The following is a 25635-nucleotide window of genomic DNA, read 5'->3' on the forward strand; positions in this document are numbered from 1 at the left end:
AGTGTAACTGAAAGATAAATGAAACTGTAAAATGGACAATAGATTGAATTTAAATAGTTCTTTCCTAAGTCATATTGACTACATAAAGCACTTAACACTATTTACTCAGTCGCACTGACAAACGTGCATACAAACATCCTTAAAAAAACAACAACACTGTCCTACTTAAGAAAAAATGTTTTTTAGTAATTTGCTAGATTTCAACTCTTTTGTTGTTTGTACTGCAAAAGTTCACGAAGACAAGCACTCGTGATTTAGGTGATTTTTCTTTCCGGAAATATGGGCAATTAAAAAGTTCACAATCATGCAGGCTGCTACCATTAGCTTATTATCAGTGTCTGACTGGCACTGGTGTTATCAGAGCTGATAAACAACTCAGTGCACAAAAACAACCCCAACTGATCTTATTCAAAATAGATGAATACTTTTTATTACCAATGAGCTATATCTGTGTGACGGAAAGGTTCTTAAAGTCCATCTCTGTAAATATAGTCTCAAATGCAATTAGATCATATGCGTGTGTGTGTGTGTGCGTGTGCGTGTGTGTGTGTGTGGGTGGGGGTTCTGACTATCTTCAATGGCCATGAAAGAGATGACTCCTACTGTGTTGTAGGTAATCATTAAACATTTACTAATTTCACATGGGCATAGTCATGCTGACTCAATATTCTTGCAGGACAGCAACGTGACACCAATACATGATAAAAAAATACTATATTCACTGTTCTAAATACAACTATGCTGCTGCTGCTGGTAGGAATGTGTTTAGAGGTCATTTTAGTGTAATGTGTCTTGTTTTAATCAATCTTGAAAAAGAAACTTAACTTAGAAACTGGACAGTAATTAAATGCCACCCTTCAATATTAGCCTGCATAGCCAACCAAAAGAGGCATATCATCATTAACAAGTTAAAGTATAGTTTTGTTTTGGGGTATTTTAGGTCACAAATGACTAATAGTTTTGTTAAATATGAGAGGGTTGAGATTAACGTTTTAGGCAACTTTTTGCTACATATAGAGACTTTAAACTTTGTAATAACATGGGAATAACATATATTTTTTTTATATTTAGCAACAGCATCATTACCATCTTGACCTCTTGTGCATCCCTAAAGTCACACAATATAAACTGTTTAATGAATGCCTACAAAGGTGTGTAAATGTGAGTTGCAACTTTGTGAAAGTCAGTGCACACTTGAAAAGAAAAAAAAAAAAGCAAACAATTTTCTTTTAACAAATCAGCATCTTAGTTCATCTTCTCCCTCTACGTTGTGAACAAATTCAAAAGCTTGATTGGGTTTTTTGACAATTGTGAACAACTTGAATGTATGTACTTGAATTTAAATATGTATAATTAGACTGAATTGGCTTTTCTTGTAAAATTGGCATGTTGTGAATTGGCGCTATATAAATAAACCAGATTGAAAGGATATCTTTTTTTTTTCTCAGATCCAGAGATCTGATCATGTTTATTACTTTACAAATCAAACCCAGAGTTTTAAAACTCTCCACACATCTTAGCTCAAAATTGGTTCGATTAAAATATGCAAAACACAATGGTATCAGAACGAAACAGCTAAATGAAAAATCAAAACCAGAAAGGAAAAGAACACAGCTAAGGAAACAAAACAGTTCCAACATTGCACTGAATGTACTTTCTTTCAATTGTTCAACTGTTTTATGTTCTTTTGTAGTTTTATGACTCTTTGTTTTTTAAATACTTTTTTCCAGTTTTCCCATAATGTTGTGCGAAATGCTGTTCTTTTTGTGTTCTGCACGTACAAACACACCTGTGAATGATCCACAGCTTTCTGTTCGGGAACAAACCTTCATTAACAGCATGTAAGACAGCAGTGCTTTCCCTGAGCTGCAAAAGTACACACACTGTTTAAATGTTAATGCTCTGATTAAAGAAAACTAACACTGAGGACATTTGAAAATGAATGTATGAAAAAAAAACCAACTGTTCATCTTTTTGAGGTATCACAAGGTATTTTTGGCGATTGCATTCAGACTCCGGACTTTGCTGGCATCTGCCACCTTCAGGCCGTACTCAGGCGCTGCTATCGTAGCTCCCATCGTTACGCAGGAGTTCCTGCACGTAAAATGTTTAGAAGCATTTCACTAAGCTTTTGCGTTTTGAGTTTGTTGGCAATTATTTTGTTAAGTGTAGTAGAAACATGCTCAAGTAAGCATTATTTAGGGCTGGCTTTAAAACAGACCTGAATTTCATTGCAGAGTCTCTGCTGGAGCGAGCTGAGCAGTGAAACTCCTCAGCTCCAGAGCCCTCCAGTATTCTCTGCAGGTTCCTCTCTGTAATGCCACCACCTGTCATTTGAAGACATAAAAGAAGAAAATGAGAAATTAATAAATGATATATGCAGAAAGCAAAGCGAGAAAAATGGGGGTACTGACCTGGCATTACGATTATCCTCCCTTTGGCCTGTTAAGAGCAGATCGCAAAGTCAGAATGATTCTAACAACACAGCCATTTTTGAACATTGACTAAACACACAGTTAAGCCCAAAATCATTCATGCCACAGGCAATTTTTAAGTCACAAAATAGTTTTGTTCAAAAAAAGGGTTTAGGAATTTAAGATAGGAAATGTGGCAGATTCCTATAAAAATATGATTTAAAGAAGTATCAGATTTCACTTTTGTTTATATTTTATTCAAACAAGACACATCAAAAAATATTTATAGTCTTTTCCATAGCCAATGGAAACAGCTTTACTGTAATTAACAGCAATCACACCCATTTTATAATTGCTGTTCAGCTTTTTGCACATTCCTTTGGCCTGCTATCTTTGGTGATAAGCTCCAAAACTTTGAGGTTGAAAGGCCTCCTGACTATCATCACCATAATATTGAAATATCAGATTCAAGGTGGGGCTATGGCTGGGTAACTCCAAAATGTTATTACTAGGAGTCAGAAGAAACATGTTGGTAAAATCTAAATCTGACAATGTATGAATAGTTATGGACTCAAGTGTATTAGGGAATAAAAAAGTCCAATAATTACACACAGATGAAAATTTTAAAGCCTTTTCTTCTGTACATTATGACGCAGATTTAATTACCTTATAATTATTATAAAGGTATTGCAGCAATCAGGTTCTGTTGATCAGCACTGATTAACTGGTCATCAGGAAGTGGAAGCACTTCTAATAAAGCAGAGCTGCCTGTGGATATTAAGGGAATATCAAGGAGGAAAAAGACACTAGCACTGATCTAAGGAACGCGATTCTTGTTGGGGAGAAATTTTAGGTCATTTCCAAACTATTTGAAGCCCATCATTCTGCAGTGGGCTCTTTTCACCCGAAATTAAATCAACAAAAGAAGTTACTACTCTGTATACGAATGCCAATTCTAATTATTTAACCGAGGCTCCACAGCTCTTACTCCAAGAGAATAATAAAAAAAAACTTATCAAGTGAATATTAAGAAAAACGTTTTGAAGTACTGATCAACATCTGATCAACTGCCAGCAAGGCTTCTAGAGCTTCTGTAACACATACTTGATCGATGAGCCGTTTAATAACGGGCAGCCCCTCCAAAGCCGAGCTGTCGCAGCCACTCGTCAGCACCCGCTCGAATCCTAACGATATCAGAGTCTCCAGAGCAACTGCTGGGTCGTAGGCCATGTCAAAAGCTGCAGGAAGATCAACACGACATCCAGGCGGAGAAGTTAGACTCGCTCTGAAATCTGTATTCCTCGAGATTCTAATAAAGAGTTCTCTATTCTGCTGAGGATCTGTGATATTTCTTTAGGTGCGAATGCTGGGAGTTGTTTAGCAAGTACGGTTACCTCGATGGAAGGTCAAAGGCAGAGGACGAGCAGCAGCTGGGGAGCAGGAAGGCACAGAGCATCTTATTAGCAGCAGGAAAATTGGCAAGTTTCCAAATTTAATTTGAGCTATTGTTGACTTTTTTTTTTTATTTTAATAACCTGCATGCCGAGAAAATTGGTTTGTCACATAGCTTTGCAGATTAAAAACTGGTGCCGCACAAATATGCAGAACGGACGAAGCCTGTAAAGCATCAACTCTGTGATAGAGAAAATAACTCAGAAAAAATGTCAAATCCATCCTACAGTGTCATGTCGAAACACAGCAAATATAAAACAGGCTGTAGAGAAGAGCATTCCTTTTTTTTCCCATAGTGATGGCCTAAAATAAACTAGAGTCATGGCTCTCAGTTGGATCAAGAGCAGGCTATTGATCTGCTCCCTTCCTACTTTCATCATGGTGGGTCTTTGACAGCTAGTCTCATCAATAATTGGCATCTTAATGGAAACTCCAACACAAAAGTGGGAAAAATACAGCATTTGGACATGTAATGTTAAAAATTAAAATAAAATTTAAAAAAAGCTATGCCTGATTTTGTTTTCATTACTTGTGCTACAGCAAGCCTGTTTGTAAAGATTTATGAGGACATTTTATACCTCAATAAAGCAATTCAGATGGATATAAAGTCCTCCCTTGACTGTTGACAAAGTGAAAAGCACTTCCACCTACATCCTAAAAAAAACTGCTGACTCGTCATGTAAGTTAATGAAAATGGCCATTCTTGAAGATTTCAACAAAGTTACAGCCTTTAAGATTTGCCTCTTAATTATATTTCTTAATTTCTACAATGTTATTTGTATTATATTAGCCATAGCTTCCACAAACAGACAACACCGGTTTGATCTAGAATAAAACTCTCAATCAGCTGATAGCAGATTCTGTGCTTTCCACGCATTGATGATGAAAAACCTAAAAGCTGCCCAAGAGGAACGTCATGGTCCAAATCTATTTATATCAGTAAGACTGCAATTCTGACACCAGCTTTTGGGCTGTTTATGCTCATATTTTGTCTCCCCCTTCTGGCAGTCAGTTTTAACACACATTGTAAATGCCTGTTGCAAACATACACGCTGTAAAATTTGAAAAAAAGTTTCTACGTACTTCAATCTCCTTTGCTGAGAACACCGAGCCATAATAATATGCCTTATACAATACTCCTATAGGACAATTACATGGTTATATTCAAACTGTTAAAACATTTTTTTTCCTTACTTATAATACATCCTGTAGTTGGGAGAAATTATAGCATTTGTTAAAAACTCTGGGAAAATCCAGGCCCCTACTGAGGGCCTGTTTCAAAAACATTTCACAAGAAGTGCATCATTTTCACTGCATGATGTATGCTTCAGCATTTGTTTTGTGCTAAGTCATACGAGAGCAGTTTTACCTATGTAAACTGATGTATTCTCTGCTCTAAAGATATAATGTTATGTTTTAAAGGTCTAAAATGACAATCTATTATGATGTAAAAAAAAAAAAAGGTCCATTCAGGTTTGGTTGGGTTACTTCAAAATATAAGCTTGGTATAGTGAGACCATTTATGTTGATCAATTGTGTGCTTTTTGTTGCTGTTGTGCTGAAAGATGCTTTCTAGCAGAAGCCTGAAGATTTTATGCCAATGCTGACTGTATTTAGATAATTGATTTCAACTTCACTAAGTGAACTTATTGGAAACTTTTCCAAGAAGTTCCACCATGGTTCCAGCAGACCATAGCACATTTTGCCACATCCATTTGAGAGATTTAGCCAAGCATGGACAATCTTCTTAGTAAAAACAGACATACGCCATACATATGTCGAAGATGGAGGATTATTCTCACTTCTTCTGCAAAACCAAATAAAATAGCCAGAAATTTAACAGTTGCACTACTTTTTTGATCCACTCGAAGCTGACTATGTTCAATATGTTCTATGTAATTATGATTTCCTATTTATAGGTGGTGTGCACCAAAAAAGATTTTAGTTTCATTCTGTTTTATTTAAGGTCAAATGAAAGGTGGAAAAAGTTCTGAAGTTATTTATCTTGGTCTTATTTTTCTACAGTCCACCAACTAGTTATTTTAGCAGCGGTGTGTAAACTATTTACATCAACTGTACCTATCAGCTCCATGCAGAGACCTGCATCCACCCCTCCAGTCTCTGTCAGGGCGCCTACCACTACACCATCTGCTCCCTGCGTCTTCATCAGCTCAATGTCCTTCTTCATCACCTCCACTTCTTGGTCAGAATAAAGGAAGTCCCCACCTCGAGGCCGTATCATTACATAGACTGGAATTTTAATATATTGCTTTACCACCTGTAGAAGACCTGCAGCAAAACAAATAAGAAGCAAAAGAATTGTGATTATGCGGCTATGTAAGCTACAGAGTTCCTAGGACGAATCTACAATGTGCAGCTCACCAAGACTGGGAGTGAGACCTCCCTCCATAAGACTTGAACACAACTCCAGTCGACCAGCACCTAAAAGGACAGAAAAAAACAAAACAAAAACAACTGTCAGGAAAAACTTCAAAGCCTTTAACCTTTGCGAATTAAAGCAACTCTGCACATTAACTTAACAATGACTTCTGACATGACTAAAGCACAATACCTGCCAGAAATAATATAGACATGTTTGAAACACCACTAAAATGGAGTCAGCAATTTGCAACCTTTGACCTTGCTTTTAAGCAGGGCTAGATTTTAAGACAGGGAGATAATATGGGTTTAAAAATATAAAGCAGAGCAAATTGCGCTATTCTTCACTGACCTCCTCGCTCAGCATTGACAGCAGATTCCACGGAATCCACGCATACCTCCAATAAAATGCTCTGTGCCATCATGAATTTCAGGCCAAGGGAACGCTGAAAAGGGATATAGACATAGCATTCAATTTTTATTTTTTTTTAGTAAACAAGTTTACAAGTATGTAAACTTTCACTAGTTATAACTACCACATGTACCTTTTCCTTTTCCTATCAACAGAAGGAACCCGAAAGAATGTTTTGAGTGCGATTCAGAGTCAGGACATATTTTTGTGGGAGCCAAGCACTACAATGGATGACCAGTTTCCGGTTTGTTTAATTTAACAGTCGCTTTATTTGTGCGGGCGGGCCTATGTTTACAGTGTGCTACAAACATCTCTAGATGGCGTGAGACCGCCCATGCGAGATACGCTTATATAATAATACTTACAGCACTCGGGATCGCCGTTACGGCTTTTTAAAATAATAGATAAGACGTGTTTATTAACTAGTTATAATTTCGGATGAGCGTAATAGTTTGGCCAAACATTAATTACATTTAGCCATGGACGTTAGCTTGATACAAGCATACAATAAAAGAGCGAAAACATCGCTTTTGTTGCCCTGCAGAAACAACACGTCCTCGCTTCCGCCATATTGGTAAAGGCAGGTTTGCCTTGACCAAAATACTAACGAGAATGTTTTATCGTAAATAACAATACATATATATTTTAGTACCAATTACTTCAGTCACTTATATAAAATTAACAAATCTGCCAATTAAAGTAGAACATACCAATGAATACAAAACAAAATGTTTTTGAAATTTACCCAAAATTGCCTAAATTTTTTCCTGAAAGAAAAAGCACAAATATAACATTGATTTCGTTTTAGTTCTTCAAACCAGAGAAATATTTAGTTAAACTGTTTTGTTTGCCTAAGCCATTATTTGGAGGTAGATGTGAAACATGTTGAACTTATTGCCCAGGTGCAAGTTAATTAAAAAAAGAAAATAGAAAAAAGAAAAACAGTAGATTTATTACATGTTATAGTAAAAATGTTAAAATTATGTTTTCATTTTTTCTTGAATCAGCCCTGTTTATTAAGAATAAGGAATGACCATGTTTTTTGTGGGGCTGCACAATTTCAGAAACATGTTTCATTACTATTAATAAAAACTGCAATGATGATATCAACAATAATCCTCATTTTCTACTTTTTTCTTCCCCACAACACTATGTCCTCTCTCTTCTTCATAATCTTTGTCAAATTCTCTGGTTCCATACATTAAGGGAAATAAAAGCTCATTCGGTTGGCTAAATAGATTACATATATGCAGAGAATGAATGCCAGAGACTTGCAGTGCTACGTCTTTCCAAAGATTGCATTCTAGGAGTCTGTGGTGATTGAAACATTGCACCCAAATATAATGCAATTACAGTGGAGTTTCAATATTGTGCAACTGCATTTGTTCAAATTATTTATCAGGACATTGTAAAGACCTCTCTCCAGATGGCATTGTTTAAGTGAAGTGTTTTCTTGCTAAAGACAAATGCATTTGTCTTTTAAAGTGATTATAGCTTCTTTCTTGCAAATTAAACAGGGGAAAAATCTACTTTGTTTATATTACACAATCTCCATTGTCAAATAATTGGCACACCTGTTGTCAGATGTCAAATAAAAAAAATAAATAAATAAATTTAAAAAAAAAACTTTCCTTCAAACTTTATTTTCAACATCAGCTTTTCTGCGAGAGCACATTTACCTTAACATATTTGCGTTTCTGACCATAAGCCAAAGGTCTGCCAACCCTTTGGCAGTTATCACACTCTGCAACCTTTTGGATAAAGAAAGAATAGGTATAACAAAATGAACAAACAATACTTTATGTTGCTATTATAAGAGGCATACCCATTTGTCCACATCCACAGATATGCCATGCCAGTAAAACTTGGTGCACATAGCCGATCTTGTTTTCACAATTCCCATGTGTAAACCAGTTGGAGAAATGTGAAACTCTTTAAAAAGTTCCTTTGCCTCCTCCTTGGTCTTAACGACCTTTCTGTTTCCAAAGTAAAGTTCTCCTTCTAAACAAAATAAATATGGCTTTAATGAAAGAGGAACATTAATAAGACATTAGATATATGCACACTAGTGTTTTTGATACTAACCCTTCAAAGTGAATTTGGTGGCATATCTCCTGAGGTTTTGCCTCTGAGATTTCCGAAAGTCCTCTGGGAAGGATCGTTGGGAAAGATAGAAGAAAATCTCTTCCCACTTTCTTTCCATCTCTTGGAGAAATGCAACAATAGCTAGTTATTTTCAATAGTTTCAGTAAAAAAGCAATAGGTGAAAAATGTTGATTCACTCAACAGTCACTCTACTCTACATAAACGGCATATTTTTGTTTTATACATGTGTGGGTTCAACTGTGAATGCAGGATGTCAACTGTGTTTTGCAATGAAATACACTCAGATAAAGCGTAATGGCGCCATCAGTTAGATATGTAGAAATATAAAATGTGTGTGAGTGCATCTGTACATTTTACAGGTATGAGTCGAATTCAACTATTAAAATGTTGAACGTAGTGCTGTGAAGTAAATTTTATGTTAAAACGGCTTGCCATACCCCTGTTCACCTCTTATTGACAGCAGACTGCCGTTTGAATACCTCTCACACAAACAGAAATTTGTGCCAATTCACTCACCGGCTAACTGTCGACATCTAGAGATGCCTAATAAAGACTTTTACTGAATGGAAACTGTAGCTAAAGACGGCCAAAGAAACGTTTCGAGCATGGTTTGGAGTGATTCACCAGCTTTAAAAAAACACGGCGAAACCTATCTCGACGGGAGAACTCAGCTCGACATATCAGTTAAAATCATCAAATTATACACTTTCAGGGACAAAAATTAAAACAATTCATCTTAATAAATGACAAACAGAAATTTATAGGAATACATTACAAGACATACATATGATATAAGTTGAGCAATAAATACTTTATACCTCTGGGTAGTAAGGACAGTTCGATAAATAGTCGTCGAGGTAGGAGGTACTGTAATCTTGTTCTGCGCATGCTCAGGAAGTAAGGACCAGACAAAAAAATTTTTTAAAGAAACTTTATTATACAAATGACAAGTACAACAAATGAATGTATGAAGAATATAGAATACAACACTAATATGAGCAAATGACCAGGGCTGCCAATTAAACGAATACATGCGTAAATTCACACATGTGAATTGCTTTGAAATATTTTTGTTGGTAAAATCTGATACTGATTTTATATAAATCCGTTTTATTAGCACATTTACATTCATGAATATACAATTTAGGTAGAAGAGTTAGCATTAGAATTAATGAAAAAACAAACAAACACATTTATCATAGTTTTTATGGATTCTAAAAAACAACAGAACATTTTCCCTCAGGAAAAGTGTATGGTAATAAACTTGTTCAACTCCTACGTGTAAAGTTACAAAAAAGATCTGTCACAGTTTCTGGATGATCCCCACAGAAACTGCTATTAATTTTTATGTCTCTTTTAACAGCTGAGCCACCAGAATCCCACTCAGAACACAAGTCTCAAGAAATAGATGTCTTTTTAAATAAAATATCTGCACCAGATGAGGTATTTGTGTGGTGAGATAAAGTTGTTTTTATATGACGGTCCACGTTAAGATGAGCTGCTTATAGAAGAATGAAAGTTTTCAAAGAGTTAAACTTTGTAATTATAATTTTAAAAATACATCCACAAAACTTCATCACAAAACAGTTCTAATATGGTACGGTTTTACCATAATTAAGAAACATGCAGCCAATATTAAGAAATTTGTTAATTTTATTAACCAGACATAAAGAAACAGAGAGAGAGGGAGAGAGAAAGAGAGAGAGAGAAATTTATTAATTAGATATCATTGGTTTCTGGTTTTTATTCTTTTATTTTTAATTAACTGACTTCCTGATTACTTCAACGTGACGTCTGTCGACGTCATCGGGTTAAAGTTGAGCCGGTGTGCGCATCACCAGCATTACCAAACCAGTCTTGTTGCAGCAGCAGTTCACCTTTAGGACAGAACTGTAATACCATAGGAGCTCAGGGGGACACAAAGAAACTAAAATGCTACTCTCGAAGTTACGGACTACGATATTTTGTGGTTGCAGATATGCTGGGAAGGGTTTTCAACAGAACAGCGTAAGTTGAGCTACGTTCAGTTGCTATTTGTAGCTAACCTAACAAGCTAAAGGAAAAGGTCGCAATAACAACAGATTTGCGATGAACATCTAGGAAGTCAGGTTGTTTTTACTGAAATGCATCTTGGACACATTTTACATTAACTTAATATTGACCAGTAACGCTGTGAAGTCACGTATCATTATGATATTGCATCACTGACCTTCAGCCGCATTGTTGTTACTGTCAAGGTGGAAAGTAAGCATATATATATATATATATATATATATATATATATCTGGCGACGTTACACCTGCCTGGATGTGTTTTCTGAATAGCCCTGGGTATTCTGAAAGGAAGACATTTGAAAATACACGTCAATATAAAACCTGCAATAGGCAAAAACAAAAAGAAAGAAAAACTAAACAAAACAAACTTTTTTTTTTGCCAGTGCTTCCATAAAACCACTGTGAAGTTTACAAAACCTGGTAATAAGTCAGAGTCTTTTTATGAGGGAAATAAAGATTTCATTCATGAAATATTCTTTGAAACTAGTCTGCGTTGTGTTGTAGTTTCTTTACAACTTGAACAACACCTCAAATTAAATTAAATCATAATATAGAAGCTATGCCTATGTTTGCTTTCTCTTCTTTATTTCCAGCATCAGCGTCCACAGTTGCGACAATGGCTTGTGAGGAGAAACCAGAGCTCCATCACTGTAGAAGCAGGGCCGCCCTCCACCCCAGCAGTAGCTGTACCCAACGCAGCAACAAACCGCATAGTGGGTCGCTGGTTGCTCGGCTGCAGTGGGCTTGTGGTTGGGGCGGTGGTCTTGGGTGGTGTCACAAGGTAAAAGTAACTTAACTATCGTCACTGGTTTTGTAATTGTTTGAAATGCAATAAGTGCTGATGTGTGTCTGTGTTTTTTTTTGTTTTTTTTTATTGTTGTTCAGGCTAACAGAGTCTGGACTCTCAATGGTTAACTGGCATCTGGTGAGAGAGATGAAACCACCTCAGTCTGAGGCCGAGTGGGAGGCCGAGTTTTCCAAGTACAAACAGTTTCCAGAGTTCAAAATGTGCGCCTTATTTCTTTTTCTTGTTTTAACATTATAAGGACAGTTTAAAGATGCACTGAAATCTTTTTTACGTATTCTTTTTTTTTTAACAGAGTAGAAATGTATTCTGTTTTTTTTTTTCTTATTCTTGATTTAATATGTAATCTAGTTTTTTTTATAACTATGCAACTAAATGAAGGTTTTATTTTGCAGCCTTAACCATGAGATGACTCTGCCTGAGTTTAAGTTCATCTTCTACATGGAGTGGGGTCATCGCATGTGGGGCAGGCTTGTTGGACTAGCATACATCCTGCCTGCCGCGTACTTCTGGAAAAAAGGATACTTCACACGTTCCATGAAGGGAAAAGTGCTGGGGCTGTGTGGATTTGTGTTCTTCCAGGTCAGACATCATTTATTTATCTTAACATCAAGATAAATATTGTCTTTTTTATTCAGTTAGTAAAGTTTTCCACAAAGGTTTGCAAATCGTCTCCCAATTGAAGTGTATTAATCTCGTCAGGGTCTTCTGGGCTGGTACATGGTAAAAAGTGGGCTGGAGGAAAACCCTGAATCCCATGATGTCCCGCGGGTCAGCCAGTACCGTCTGTGTGCTCATCTGGGTTCTGCCCTAGTGCTCTACTGTGCTAGTCTCTGGACCGGGCTTACTCTGATGCTGCCTGCACATAAGGTAGAGTTTTGGTCTAGTTTTTTGTCTTAACTTTGTCTTGATCTATTTGATGTAAATAAACAATTTCTAGTTGGATAATATTGTTTTTTTGTCCCTCTTATTTCATCTACTTCCTAGATGACAGACTCTAAACGTCTCATGCAGCTCAGAAAGTTTGCAAAGGGAACGGGTGGACTGATCTTCCTAACTGCTCTCTCAGGTGATGCTTAAAATAAAAATGTCCATTGAGGAAAACAATAGAAGTACTTTCAAGTGCTTGTGTTACTTAAAAGCAGTGCTAAGGTTAACAAAAACAGAGCCTGTTCAGTGAATACATTTTAAGAAGGTGTAGTGAATACTCCTAAAGGAGATAACTGTGGCAAGGAAAGGTTAAGGTTTTTTGTTGTTTTTTTCCCTTTCATACCAGACGCAGAATAAATCTGCTTCAAAATGTTATTGACTATTCATTAGGTTGCTTTATTCTGTGTAATGTTTGGCAAAAGAGATTTCAGTGAATGCAATTTGAATATCAGCAAATTGGGAGCTAAATGTGTTTTTGTTGTAACTCTAGTTTTACTGAACATCAAACATGTTAGGTATGTAATAGTTTTGCTGATGTTTGTGTTTTGAAGGTGCCTTTGTTGCTGGTTTGGATGCTGGCCTGGTGTATAACTCATTCCCTAAGATGGCAGATAAATGGATTCCTGATGATATACTGGCCTTCTCTCCGGCGCTTAAGAACATCTTTGAAAATCCCACCACAGTACAGTTTGACCACAGGATTTTGGTATGTTATCTTTGGTGTATTTCAAATTCAGTACAATCTGAATGCCGGTGAATTAATGCAGTGATATGCTAATCTTCTTTTCAATCTTTTTCTTCATATTTTAGGGGATTGGCTGTCTGACAGCAATCACCGGCCTTTATCTGTTCTCAAGGAGGATGATGCTACCCAGAAGGGCTAAGATCGCCATCGGCCTGCTTGCAGCAATGGCTTATACACAGGTATGCTTTCAGGCAGAAATTTCTACAACACAATGGTGCAATTATATGTCACTATAACTAAACGTGATTTTTCTGCTCATTAGGTAGCACTCGGTATCAGCACACTTCTACTGTATGTTCCTACTCCATTGGCAGCAACTCACCAGTCTGGATCCATCGCTCTTCTGACTTTTGCCATTTGGGTTCTGGCTGAACTTCGTAAAATGCCAAAGTAAAGCCTTCTCCTTTGTGGACAAGCCTGTTTAATCACATGACAAGTCTTAACTGGCAATAAAAAGAAGCAACAATGGAAGAAGAGATGAACCTCATTTGACAATAGGGTGTTGTTTATAGGTTTTTCAAGGCTCTTGCTCATGAACAGACTCTAAAACTAAATGGGGGGCCACAGAGTCGGGGCCCCATATAGATGTCATGATGCAGTATGTTGCGGCTTGGGACAAAGGTTCAGGCAGACGGTGGTGTGGTGTTTTGTTTTTATTTCTAACACCCAGAGATCAACAGTTTGACTCGGAAGTTCAGCTTTGTCCCAACTCAAAAAAACCATCAAAGGAACAGGACTCACTTCTTTAGAACTAAACGTAGCAAGAGAACACAATAAAAACAGAGAAAAAACCCAAACATAACTGACACAGTGACAATAGAGACCTCGACTCCTCCTCGGCCCATGTCCTGTCTAATCATACCCAATAGCAAATTAAAACACAAAATATAAATTCTTTAACTTTTTTATTTTTTTACCTTGTAAATACTCACTATTGTTTACAGCCTGGTTGGCTTATCAGTTTTTACACTGGTTGCTAATTGAAATCTTATTGCTTTAGATAACATAATTAGATATAATAAAGTTTTGTCCATATTTTTCTGAAAATGAATGTAATTGAGTAAAATGTATTCAGAAAAGTGTAATCAATGTTTGTAAAGAAAGCTTGTTGAGTTTGTATTGTCGAGAAAACTGGCCTGGGAGTGTGAGATCTCTAGGTACACGCAGAAAACGGAGTATGGGCCTGGGAGACAACAGTGACTTTGTATGATGATTTAATGATGATTAAAGAAATGAAATATAGATTGCATATGTGTGTAACGATTGAAATGATTATAAAGTACATATGTGTGTAATAGTGAGATGATTGGTGTTATTGTAATCACAATGTCTGTAACGTATAGTTGAAATATATACTCTGTATTCGTGATCTGTAATAACGGTAACAGCTTAATTATAATTGTATTTTGAAGAGATCGAGTTTCATGATATTATAAGAAGGCTGTGGATTTGAGTACAGGAGGAAAAGAACAGTACACTAAGCTGGGCGGAGGTCATAGAACATCTCCCAAAAAGGCAATAACTGCCAGATGGCCAACAGAAGAAAAAGAGAAGTATTGGACAAAAGCTGCAGCAGTCAGACAAGAAAAATTTGGGTATTAACAAATTCAGGGTGGAGCGGAGTTAGGGAGGATGGGTACTTTCCGATGAAATAATAGGGAGGGGTGAGTCATGAGACCTCTCCCACACACAACCATGAACCAAGAAGGTTTAAAAGCCAGCAAGCTGGGGAGGAAACTGTTCTTAGTCCGCGGCGCAGAAGAGGAGACCATGAAAGGGTGCAGACTGAAGATCAGCAGAGGACCACACCCTGGGACCGAGGGAGAGTTGAAACTTCGCGCCGCAAAGAAAGGACAAGATCCATCAGCCTCCAGCCTCGGTTCCTGATCCGGCTGACCCCTCTGCCTCCACCCAATGATCCGCATTTTACTGTGGCGGACTTGGAGAAAAGACAAAGGTCACTTAGTGATGAAGATCATGTTCGTTTAATGGAAGACGGATTGATCAACTTTGCTTCTTTTCTGAAGAGAGAATTTTGCTCCGTCAGGACAGAGACTCTAACCAAGGACATCTGAGAACCTCAGCTGCCAAGATCAAGTTGCCATCAGGTGTGAGTTGAACTGCCCCCCAAAAGCCTCGCTTAGTGGAACTGGTGACACAAATAGGACTAGGAAAAAGAGTAGGTTATGATTGATTTTAATTTGATTTTATATTGTTGTGAATTGTAATCTCTGAAAGAAACTCTGCTTATTATTTACCCCCTGCTAAAGCTTGCATAATAAATTACATTGTAAAAATTAATAGAAATTGTGGACATTGAAATTAATTGAGTCAGTTTGATTAATTAAGGGTTCTCCTGATAATTAGTAAAGTTAACATACATGATTCCAGAGATATGGTGGCTTCATACTTTCCTTTGGCGAGTGTAAAATAATGGCCCTGGGACTTAGGTCTAAGTCACTAAATCCAATCTATACCATACCATACCATACCAACTTTATTTATAAAGCACTTTAAAACAACCACAGTTGATACAAAGTGCTGTACAATTTAAAGACACAACATAAATAAAAAAGTAATTTAAAAACAGTTTAAAAACAAAAACATACAATTTAAAACTAGATCCCACTGGTGTTGAAAGCCAAGTAAAATAGATGGGTTTTAAGACGAATCTAGCCGATAACAAGTGCACGTTATTTTTAGGAGAAAAGCTACCGTTAACAGGAGTGGTTGTTGAAGCTATGCGGCAGCGAGGGCTACTCTGTCGATTGTTTCTCAACTGAAAAGGGCCGTAACTTCTGGAGCTGAAGGTAGTTAGAGCTAGACGAGTTTTCTCCGCCACCAGTTTAAACAGAGAATCTCCTGTATACCTATTTTAGGGTAAGGCCCAGGTTTCAGGGGTTTTCCGGACCTGTTAGATAGAGAGCTGGTCAGTAGTCAGCCGTTGGTGAGATTAAGGCGTGGCTGGCTATTGCAGAATAACGAACAGTATAAAAGAGAAAGCAAAAAAAAAAAAAAAAAAACAAGGATCCTCTTGTTCTGTTATTTGTTTCTGTTTGACTCACCTACTTCTGAGATTCTTGGGAAGGTTGATCAAATTCCTACTGTAACTAATTGGAACATATGTAATTGTGACATTCATTTTCTTGTGACACTAAATTTCTCTCCAGAAATTAAATGTAGAATTTCACCACATTAGATAAAAAAAAAAGGTAAATATAACTATAATTTGTGGGTCTCCACAATTTTAGGAGACCCGAAGCATTCTAATTCAGTGGATATATACAATAAAATTATTGCTTTATGTTTTTTTTTTTTCTGTAAGAATGTAATGCAATTGCACTAAGATGGGGCAAATGATTGTGCTAATATACATCTGTAATGAGAAAAAAATGACTTGAAATGCTACATACGTCTATAAAAGAAAGCTCTTTAGAACAACCACCAGATTTTTATCAATGGGTTAATATTCCCTGGTGGAAAAGACTGACAGGTCTATATGGGTACATGAACGGAAAAGACATTAGTCACCAAAATAAGCATTTGCTCTGAATTTCTTACAAATACAATGAAATTGCTGTTTTCATAAGTGGTTAAATCTCTTTTAAAAAAAAAAGAAAAAATCCCAACAAATGACTGAGAAAGCAATACATTGATTGATCATCTAGGTTACAGTTTTGGCAGTGTTGTGTGGCTAGCCTGATCCATTTCCTGATGATTTTGTATAAAAAAAGAATTAGCCTAAGAAAGTTTTTCTACAGTAATAAAATCTGTTGTTGCTGAAAATGGGGCATTTCGAACATTTTATTTTTCCTTTATTTACTATATAGTTTCATGAGTATAGGAATGAATCACAGTAATGAAATTCTAAAGAGACAAGAATGTGGAGTCTTTGAAATTCAAATTTCATCCCATGTTGCATAGTAACTGATTTTTATTATCTCTGTACAAAATATACACATTTTGAATATGTAATGCAACCAGCAGCTAGCTAACCGGACAATCATTACAACATGTAACTTTTCATTGCTCTAGACACAGTACATGCGGGTATAGACAGGTTTTACTGTAGTCAGGAACCTAAGAACTGAGCTGAAACACTTTTCTAGTAAAATAAAAAGTACTGCATGTGTAAACTATACCACAGAGTTAGGAATGTTTGAAAGAAAATAATACAAAAAATGCAGTTCCTTTGACGGAAGTGAGAGATTGGGTGGAAATGGAAAGGTACTGTGATGGAGAACATTATTGCTATTCCATGTTAGGTTCTCTGAATTAATGTTTCAGTGCCTCTGGTAACAAGGTGTTGGAGCTCAGTGATGTTCTGGTATAAAAAGAGGCAAATTATATGGTAGCTGTAAACATTTTTAAAGAAATATTCATAACAGCTTATCATGCAGGTTCACAACCTTGAGTGACATTGACAGTGAGCAGGCAAAACTGCATACCTTTACCTCTAAGTGCTTTTTGCCTCACTGATTACAGTGTCTCATATCCATTAGACTCACATTTGTCTAATATTTCCTCTTTGGTGGCAGAAATATGGATAATAAGAAAAGGGAAACGTGGCGGACATGGGGAAAAAAAATCAAAACATCCATATTCATCATATTGTAACTCTGGAAAAGCTAAATAGCCTTTTATTCAAAATAAACATGATTCTGAAGTGGTAGAACCTGCTACAACCACATGACATTTCAGGTAATAAGAATTTCACACATACGGTCTTGGATACACTGATTTTCCCTTTAATGAAATTTGAAAGCCCAGTATGACTGCGGTTTACAGTCGTATACTGACATGGTTTGACTGGTCAAAAGCTGATCAACTATAGTGCTATTCCAACATCGCACTGGCTAATTGTCATTCCACTGGGAATGCTAAAAACATTACAACAGTCATCAGACAACTACTGCTAGGACTGGATAGTTTGGAAGGCCAGGAATTAGTCTAACCCATGAATAAACAGGGGTGCCGACCCACCGCGGGGACTCATCTGTAAGACAGACAGCATGTCTTCCTGATACACATGCACACACACGCACGCACACACAAAGAGGGTGAGGCACCTGTGAATGACTAGGAACAGCAGACAGACGAGCAGACTTTGGAGTATCTCTTTAAATATGTAATTAGATATTAGTGACATCATCATGCGATACTGAAGTCAGTTTCTCTTGGAAAACACTTTTGTTTAGCTTTCAACTCGACTCTCTGGGATCTTCAATTTGTTGATCGCTCCATCAGGAAGTGTCTTTCTCCGTCACGTCCACCAGGTGGCCACAGACTCATTTCTATGGTTCCTCTCGGCTCCAGGGAGGCGTTCCCGCACGGCGCGCAACAGAGGCGAGATCAGAATCACAAATCCAAATATCGAGCATAATAGGGCAAAGGGAGAAAGTTATTTCGGATCAAGGTTTTAAAGGAAACTTGATCCGGCTGAGTCCAGCCTTTGCAAGCTGTGACAGCTGACCCGCTAGACACAGTAATAAATAAAAGTTCAAATAAAACTGCTGGGGGTGTGCTAGTTGCCGTAAGCCCACTGCAAGCATTCTTTGTCTGTGCTCAAGGATAAAACTAATTAAGGTTCTTTACGATTAGCCTGGGAGTCATGGAAACTCCACCGTTGCTGGAAGAAATGCCACTAGAGGTCCAGGAGGAGGGTGATGGTCTCTCTGCGCCCAAAGGATTCACAGTTCTCAGCGATGACACAAGCTCAGGCCTGTATCCCACTCAGCCACACACACAGACAGACACACAAACATTCACAAACTCGTTCTATCTCTTCAGTCCTGATGCCTTTTCCGCCAACACCACTCCCCTCCCTGGTGCCAGTATCCTCACTGGTCCAGATCCTTAGATGACATTGTCAAACAGCTGCATGGACTGCATGATGTTCTCATCCTGAACGGAGACAGAGACAAACACCACTTTGTTTACGCTCATGTGGTTAAAACCGAGGGCAACTACAGACAAAAGTTTTCTCTGTACCTTTTTACATGAATCAATAAATTCATCTATGGTGACCACCCCATCTCTATTCTGGTCCATTTTCTGAAAGAAAACATATTAATTTTCAAAAGAATGTCTGTGACCATATGCAGTCTGGGAGATAACATCAAAGCAAACACTGAGAAATTAAACCTGAAAGAAGCTCTCCACGTGTTCCCTTGGAGCATCGTCCATCATAGTGGGGTACGTGTATTTTCCCATCATGTCATAGATGGACTTCATGATGTCCAGCATTTCCTACAAAGTTAATGTCAAAAAACACACAGGTGTTAGAGATGTAGAAGAAAACAATATTCTTTTATGACGGTTGAAGAGGTAAAAATCAAAGTGTGGGTTCTGATTTTTAGACAAGAGGACCGAAGGGAATGTTCCAGCTGCTGAGGGATTACACTTCTAAGCCTTCCTGGGAAAGTTCATTCTGGGGGAGGGCAGTTCACCTCAAAGTGATAGCTTTCAAACAGGAAAAGGTGGACTACTCCCTCCTGGTCTGCCTCAAGAAGAGAAGTTAGAGTGTCTTGTTCATCCTGTGGACAATCTTCTAAAATGAAGAAGGAAATCAATAGACAGGCTGAGGCCTTGTCTGCAGTAACGCAGATGCTGCTGTCCTGTGTCATGCTGGAGAACAGCAGAACCAAAAGCTCTCAATTTACCTGTCTTTGCTCTGACCTTCATCTATAAGTGATGAGACCTGGATTATGACTGAAAGAACAAAATCTCAAATACAAATGTCCTGAATTATCTTCATCTATAGAGTGGCTGCACTCACTAAGGGAAGCTCAAATTAGATTCACTTCTCCTCCACATCAAGACGAGTCAGCTAAGGTGGTTCAGACACCTGACACCCGCTAAAGGGGAGATCCTAGGGAAACCCCCAATCACAGGATTCAACATTCATTGCTTCTGGCCTGGAAATAAACACATTGAGATCCCCCAGGATATGCTGGAGAGTCCCAGTTGGGTGAGAGATTTCTAGGTTTCCGTTTTTTGTTTTTTTTGTTTTTTGTTTTACATGTTACCTCTGTGACCAGTTTTTGGATAAGTGACAGACGAAAGAAATCTCAAACGCTGGAAGGCAATAAATGCTTAACACAAGGGATAAGTTCAAAATTCTGAAAGGATATTGAAATTCAAATCTATTAAAATAAAACTTGTCGGTTCTCAAATTAACGTGAGTGTGTTACCTCTTTAGTAATGCAGCCATCCTTGTTCAGGTCATATAGGTTAAAAGCCCAGTTTAGCCGGTCATTAATCGTCCCTCTCAAGATGATGGACAGACCAAAAACAAAGTCCTGATAGGGAAAATTAATCAATTAGGAACTGCTAATTGATCTAAAGGTCTGACATATTGATGAGGTAAACTATTTATGACTTTCTCTGCCCTGTGGGCTGGTGTTGAGGTGGATAATACATCTTTGTTTGACTGCCACTGCTGTGTCAAATTACAGATGAGCCCAGATTTGCTTTGATCCGTTCAAAGAACAGAGCTCACCTCGAAACTAACGGAGCCATTCTTGTTGGTGTCGAAGGCTTCAAACAGGAAATGTGCATACATACTCGAATCTGCAAAGGGAGAGACTAAGAGTAACCCGAGAGCAGCGGAAACGTGAAGTCTTTGAACGGCTCTGATTAGCAGTGAGCCAAATATAGACTAGATATAAAAATAATTTCAGATACAACTGGAGGCAAGTGGTTAACATTTCATAAAACTAAATATCATGAAATGATAGATCACTTTGCCTCACTGCAGAACATCTACTACGGTTAGGAAGAACTGATTATTATGAGTTAAAAATAGAGTAGTTATTTTATTGTGATAAAAAGAAAGATACGCTTCCATTCAGTGCTTCCCTTACAGATTTCTGTTTTCATTTTTTTAAAGTCTGAACATTAAAGACCACCAGGTAAATGTCATTATGTACAAAGATGAGCTGAGTAGAAACATAATACAGTTTCCAAATAATTATTCGATTTTTTTCAAGGAAAAACAGCAACACAAACCAATTTTGCCTCTAAAATGATCTGCATTGAACATTTTAGGAAGATACACATCACTAATACATCTAGCATAAAACCAATGCAGCATTTCAGAAAAAGAAAATCAGTCAAACATAGTAGTGATAATGTGATATTCTGGGAATGCTTTGCTGATGGAACCCTTTATTTAACTCTTCGCCAAAACATCTAGAATCAGCATGTTGGGCCATCAGCTCACGGGACAGAACCAAGATCAGAAGCACACCAGCAAGTCCATGTCTAACAAGTTCCAGAAAATGAAGATGTCAGAGTGGCCTAATCAAAAATTGATAAATGGTGACATGACCTTTAATAGCCTTTTCAAGCCCAAAAGGCCATCCAGTGTTACAAATTTAAAAACATTCTGTAAAGAAAAATGGGTCAAAATTTCGATACATAAACTGATTATTATTTTTCTCAAATTCATGATGACATGAGTTGCCAATACTGGTGGCACAACAAATTCTAAGGTTTTGTGGTGCCAACCATGTTGGTTTTTAGCTTTTCCCACTAATAAAAAAAAACATATCTTAATGTTGTTGCAACCTTTGCAGGTGTTATTTTCTTTAGGTTGGGCTATTTACCTTTTGTCTCTAACACTGTGAATGTATTTGGAACATCCAGTGACCTAAAGAGTCTCAGTTATTTAAACCCTGATTACAAACTGACTTCTCAACATGGTATACTGCCACCTTTTGGTTCTTATTTCAGTTTGCTTGCACAACGCAACTTTTAAACATGGTTTACAGTCATTAATGTCACACAACATATTTGACTGACTTTCATATATTATATTAGAAACTTCTATTTTAACTACATTTAATTTAAATAAATTAATTACTTAGAACCTTTAGTTTATACTGTGTACATCTGTACTTGTGGCCTCTGAGTTGAGCCATAACAGTATTTACTCAGGTCATCTTTGTCGGATCTTAATATTATTTTTGATCACCTGAAACATTTAGGCATGACACAAAAAGCAACAACAGAAAAATATAAATGTCAGATTATTTTACAGTGGTGTACATCTATTTGTTGAACATTTATTTTAATAGAAATATCAACATTTAAATTACACTGTCAAATATTAAACTCACCGCCCTGAGGAAAGAACTGTGAGTAAATGTTTTTAAAGTTCTCCTCATTCACCACTCCACTCGGACACTCCTAGTGAAAAACAAAAGGAAAATGAAAATACTAACATATTTAAATGCAGCTGAGAATAAAAGTGAACAATGGAAACCTACATTTTTGAAACCCCTGTAGAGGACCTGCAACTCCTTCTTGGTGAACTTTGTCTGCTCTTCCAGCTTGTCCATGCTCTCTGGGCGATGGCACACAGTGGACAACTCAAAGTCATCTTCAACACTGTCTGTAAGAGACATAAAAGGGTTAGTCGCTGTAAAAATAGCCATCAGGGCAAGATCCAAGCCTCAAGAAGGGAAAGTCATCTTACTAGTAATATCACAGTCATGTAAAGAAAATCACATCCAGCCACACTTTTCGTTGTACGTAAATTAAACATTACACAAAACCAAAAAGATTATATTTTCACAACTAAAGAAAGGAGAGAAAACTCAATGAAACAAAGAAAATGTGTCATATAAATTCATGTACTGGGAAAATAATCTAATTTTGAGTTCAGATGAGCAACTTAATTGGGATTAGGTTTAGGTTAAATGCAACACTCCTTGTTGCATTTAAAACATGAACCACGAAACATTTCTAAAACGTATTCTAAAGATGTCAAAGTTAGAGTCATTGCCATAATTTTTAGCTGCCACCCCGAACATTGGCAATACCATTCAAAAGCACACCACGACTATGTTTCAAGAAGTACACTAATGTCAATCTGTACATCCTGTGGACAATCTAGAAGACTCATACAAAACGTTTTATTAATGAATGAGAACAAAACAGAAAGTTCAGTAAAATATACTGCTGGACACTGGAAGACTATTTCATGCGTTTGAACCTATAGAACTGTGATAAACGCGCTTGTGAAGTGAAGGACATGGATCATTAATATGGATAAAACAAACTTAACAGTTATTTTACCTTTTTTATAAAATCCCAAATGTTTACAGTACGAATGTAGATAAGTTAAGAATAAGAGCCACATCATAGCTGATACACTCAAGCAGTACTCTGTCTTGTGCTCTTGAACCCTCTCTGCTTGCAACTTGTCTATTCATTCTCACATTCTCTCTACTTGTCTTCTCTCCCCACCCATCGTCCTGAAACTTTTTACAACTCCGTTTTATTTCACTCATCCTCCTTATTCCTCCTTTATGACCCTTGATCCATTTTCTCCTAGTCTCTCTTTAAGACACCTTTTTCATTCCCTTTTTCTCCTCCACTCTCCTGAGATCCCTTTTCATTCTACTTTATCTTCTCATCTAGTTTAACAACCCCTTTTTATCCCAATTTTCTTCTCCATCACTCTTTATGACCCCAGACACTGAGACTGACCACCATATGGAGGAGGCTAATTTTTAGCTGTGATCTCCTGCTTTTGGTCATCATCAATGTCTCGCGACTATATGTAAGAGTTAGCACATAGACAGACCAGAGTAATGTCTGTATTACGAAAGATGAGATCCAGATCTGTCTATTCATTTACTGCTTCACCGTACCATCACTTCTGAAAAAGACATCAAGGTACCCCTTCAGACAGAAACTGAATTCCAGGTGTAATCTACTTCTAGATCTAGAATGACGACCTCAGATTTAGAAGAGCAGGCTCTCGTCCCAGCTGCATCAGTCTGAGCTGCAAACTGCTCCAGGACATGGTAGAAATCATGGTTTGAAGATGCATAAGGAACCATAGCAGCTGCAGAGATCCCATCAATAAATGACACAAACAGAAGGGAGGGCAAGAGAAGCACTGGTGGAGTCCAATCCACACTGGGAAAAAAAATTGATTTGGAAAAAAACGTGAGGACACACCACTTACCTTAGTTATAGACATACTGCAAGACACTCTGTGATCTTACAGTATCAACTCCCACAAAACACACATGAACTGACCAACCAAAATGTCCTAAGACCCCAATAGCATTTCCTTAAGGGTAATGACTACATCAATGTTTAACAGCCAGGACAAAAACACTCTTCTTCTGGAGTCCAAGACTCGAGAATCAGTTACTGCCTTCTTTCAAACTCCCCACACTAAGCTTACTTTAGAGAGTTAAGTATTGTGATACAATTGCTGGAACATGCTCTCTGGCACAATTGGAAACACCACCCTGGTCAGTCACTCTGTCGGTGTTGTCCAAGCCTCCGCTGCAACACCAAAGACGCTTGTAAATCACAACATTTTCACAATGTCCAGACCTTTCAGGGTACAGGGGCACTAGAGAGCTTTTTTAAATCAGTGACCTCTGTCATGGTACCTTACCTACCCAGGTCTTATTTTCCACCTCCTCTGTGGAGGACCTGGTGACTGGGTTAAGAAGGTCATCAAAGCATTCTTTCCTATGTCTGGCAATGTCAATAGTCCTGGTTTTCATGAAGGGTCTTTCACACAAATTCACTTAGAAAGCATAAAAACTCAAGCTTAAGTGAAAGACTTAAAGAGGTAAAACAAACAGACATACTTTATATTAACTGTGTTTATTAAGTACAAACACACCTTCTACTTTTAGATGTCACACTGTACAAATTGTAACACCAAACCTGCTGGGTTTATGCTTAATTCAAACTGTGAGGCTCTCCATTTCTATGTGCTACGCTAGCTGAATGTGGTAATGACAGCATCCACACAAATGTTAATGTGAACTCTCTAGAGAGGCTACTGGAAGAAAAGCAAAGAGATGCATGGAGAGTGAAGGAGCACTTGCTTTGACTGATTGAGGGAGTGGTCGAGGGCGTGCAGCACGGCAGCAGCTTGAGGAATCGCTGCTTTATGGTTTTTTTGCTTTGACTGGTGGAGGGGTTACCTGCAATCACCAACCATAGCACACAGGTTAGATATGTACACTGACATGAGTCTATTTACGTCTCTAGCAACATGCCTGTAGAACCAAAACACACATAACATACAACAAAACAAAACAAAAAAATGCAACAAACTAGTTCATGCTGATCAGGCAGGTAATTGCCTTCTGGCTTGGCTCAACAAAGGGAGACCATTTTTATTTGCATCCCAATATTTAAGGCTGTCAAAAATATTATCACCTGGATTTAACAAAGTAAATAGGTAAGAGGCTCCCGTTGAGTAATTATGGATAATCATGCTTCAGCTAGCATTATTTAAACCCTAGTCGATGCAGGAAATGGCTTCTCAACCTTCTTTGAAGACACATCATGTG

General features: G+C 37.5%; 3 protein-coding genes across 5 annotated transcripts in view; 1 reads left to right on the forward strand and 2 right to left on the reverse strand.

Annotated features, from left to right (window-relative positions):
• Positions 1–1368: 1368 nt before the first annotated feature.
• On the reverse strand, positions 1369–9651 carry cutc (cutC copper transporter homolog (E. coli)). Of its 2 annotated transcripts, XM_014968433.2 has the most exons (12): positions 9582–9651; positions 8743–8862; positions 8483–8658; positions 8337–8408; positions 6598–6691; positions 6249–6308; positions 5946–6155; positions 3809–3844; positions 3519–3652; positions 2415–2442; positions 2222–2327; positions 1369–2094 (listed from the first exon to the last, which is right to left on the reverse strand). In XM_014968433.2, exons 1-12 carry the CDS (start codon positions 9649–9651, stop codon positions 1983–1985), a joined length of 1218 nt encoding a protein of 405 aa, XP_014823919.2. In that variant the 3' UTR covers positions 1369–1982. The 2 variants fall into 2 exon arrangements, with proteins under 2 accessions (XP_014823919.2, XP_014823920.1); XM_014968434.2 differs by lacking the exons at positions 8337–8408; positions 8483–8658; positions 8743–8862; positions 9582–9651 and adding an exon at positions 6791–8020.
• A 918-nt stretch (positions 9652–10569) lies between these two features.
• Positions 10570–14712, forward strand: cox15 (cytochrome c oxidase assembly factor COX15). The gene is made up of 9 exons (XM_014968432.2): positions 10570–10770; positions 11411–11598; positions 11703–11825; positions 12018–12204; positions 12325–12492; positions 12610–12691; positions 13104–13258; positions 13363–13476; positions 13560–14712. Exons 1-9 carry the CDS (start codon positions 10696–10698, stop codon positions 13689–13691), a joined length of 1224 nt encoding a protein of 407 aa, XP_014823918.2. The 5' UTR covers positions 10570–10695; the 3' UTR covers positions 13692–14712.
• Positions 14713–17213: 2501 nt separating this feature from the next.
• Positions 17214–25635, reverse strand: part of LOC106904221 (A-type potassium channel modulatory protein KCNIP2) — a 50246-nt gene continuing 41824 nt past the window's right edge. For both annotated transcript variants that reach the window (XM_014968438.2, XM_014968437.2), the window contains exons 2-8: positions 22570–22694; positions 22420–22489; positions 20799–20869; positions 20491–20598; positions 19442–19546; positions 19289–19351; positions 17214–19201 (exon numbers count right to left, since the gene is read on the reverse strand). In XM_014968438.2, the coding sequence (XP_014823924.1) occupies positions 19154–19201; positions 19289–19351; positions 19442–19546; positions 20491–20598; positions 20799–20869; positions 22420–22489; positions 22570–22694 (590 nt within the window). In that variant the 3' untranslated portion in view covers positions 17214–19153. The remainder of the gene's footprint in view (positions 19202–19288; positions 19352–19441; positions 19547–20490; positions 20599–20798; positions 20870–22419; positions 22490–22569; positions 22695–25635) is intronic.

The sequence above is a fragment of the Poecilia mexicana genome, unplaced genomic scaffold (genome assembly GCF_051168715.1).
Source record: "Poecilia mexicana isolate PSO_F unplaced genomic scaffold, ASM5116871v1 scaffold_15, whole genome shotgun sequence".
Classification (NCBI taxonomy): domain Eukaryota; kingdom Metazoa; phylum Chordata; class Actinopteri; order Cyprinodontiformes; family Poeciliidae; genus Poecilia; species Poecilia mexicana.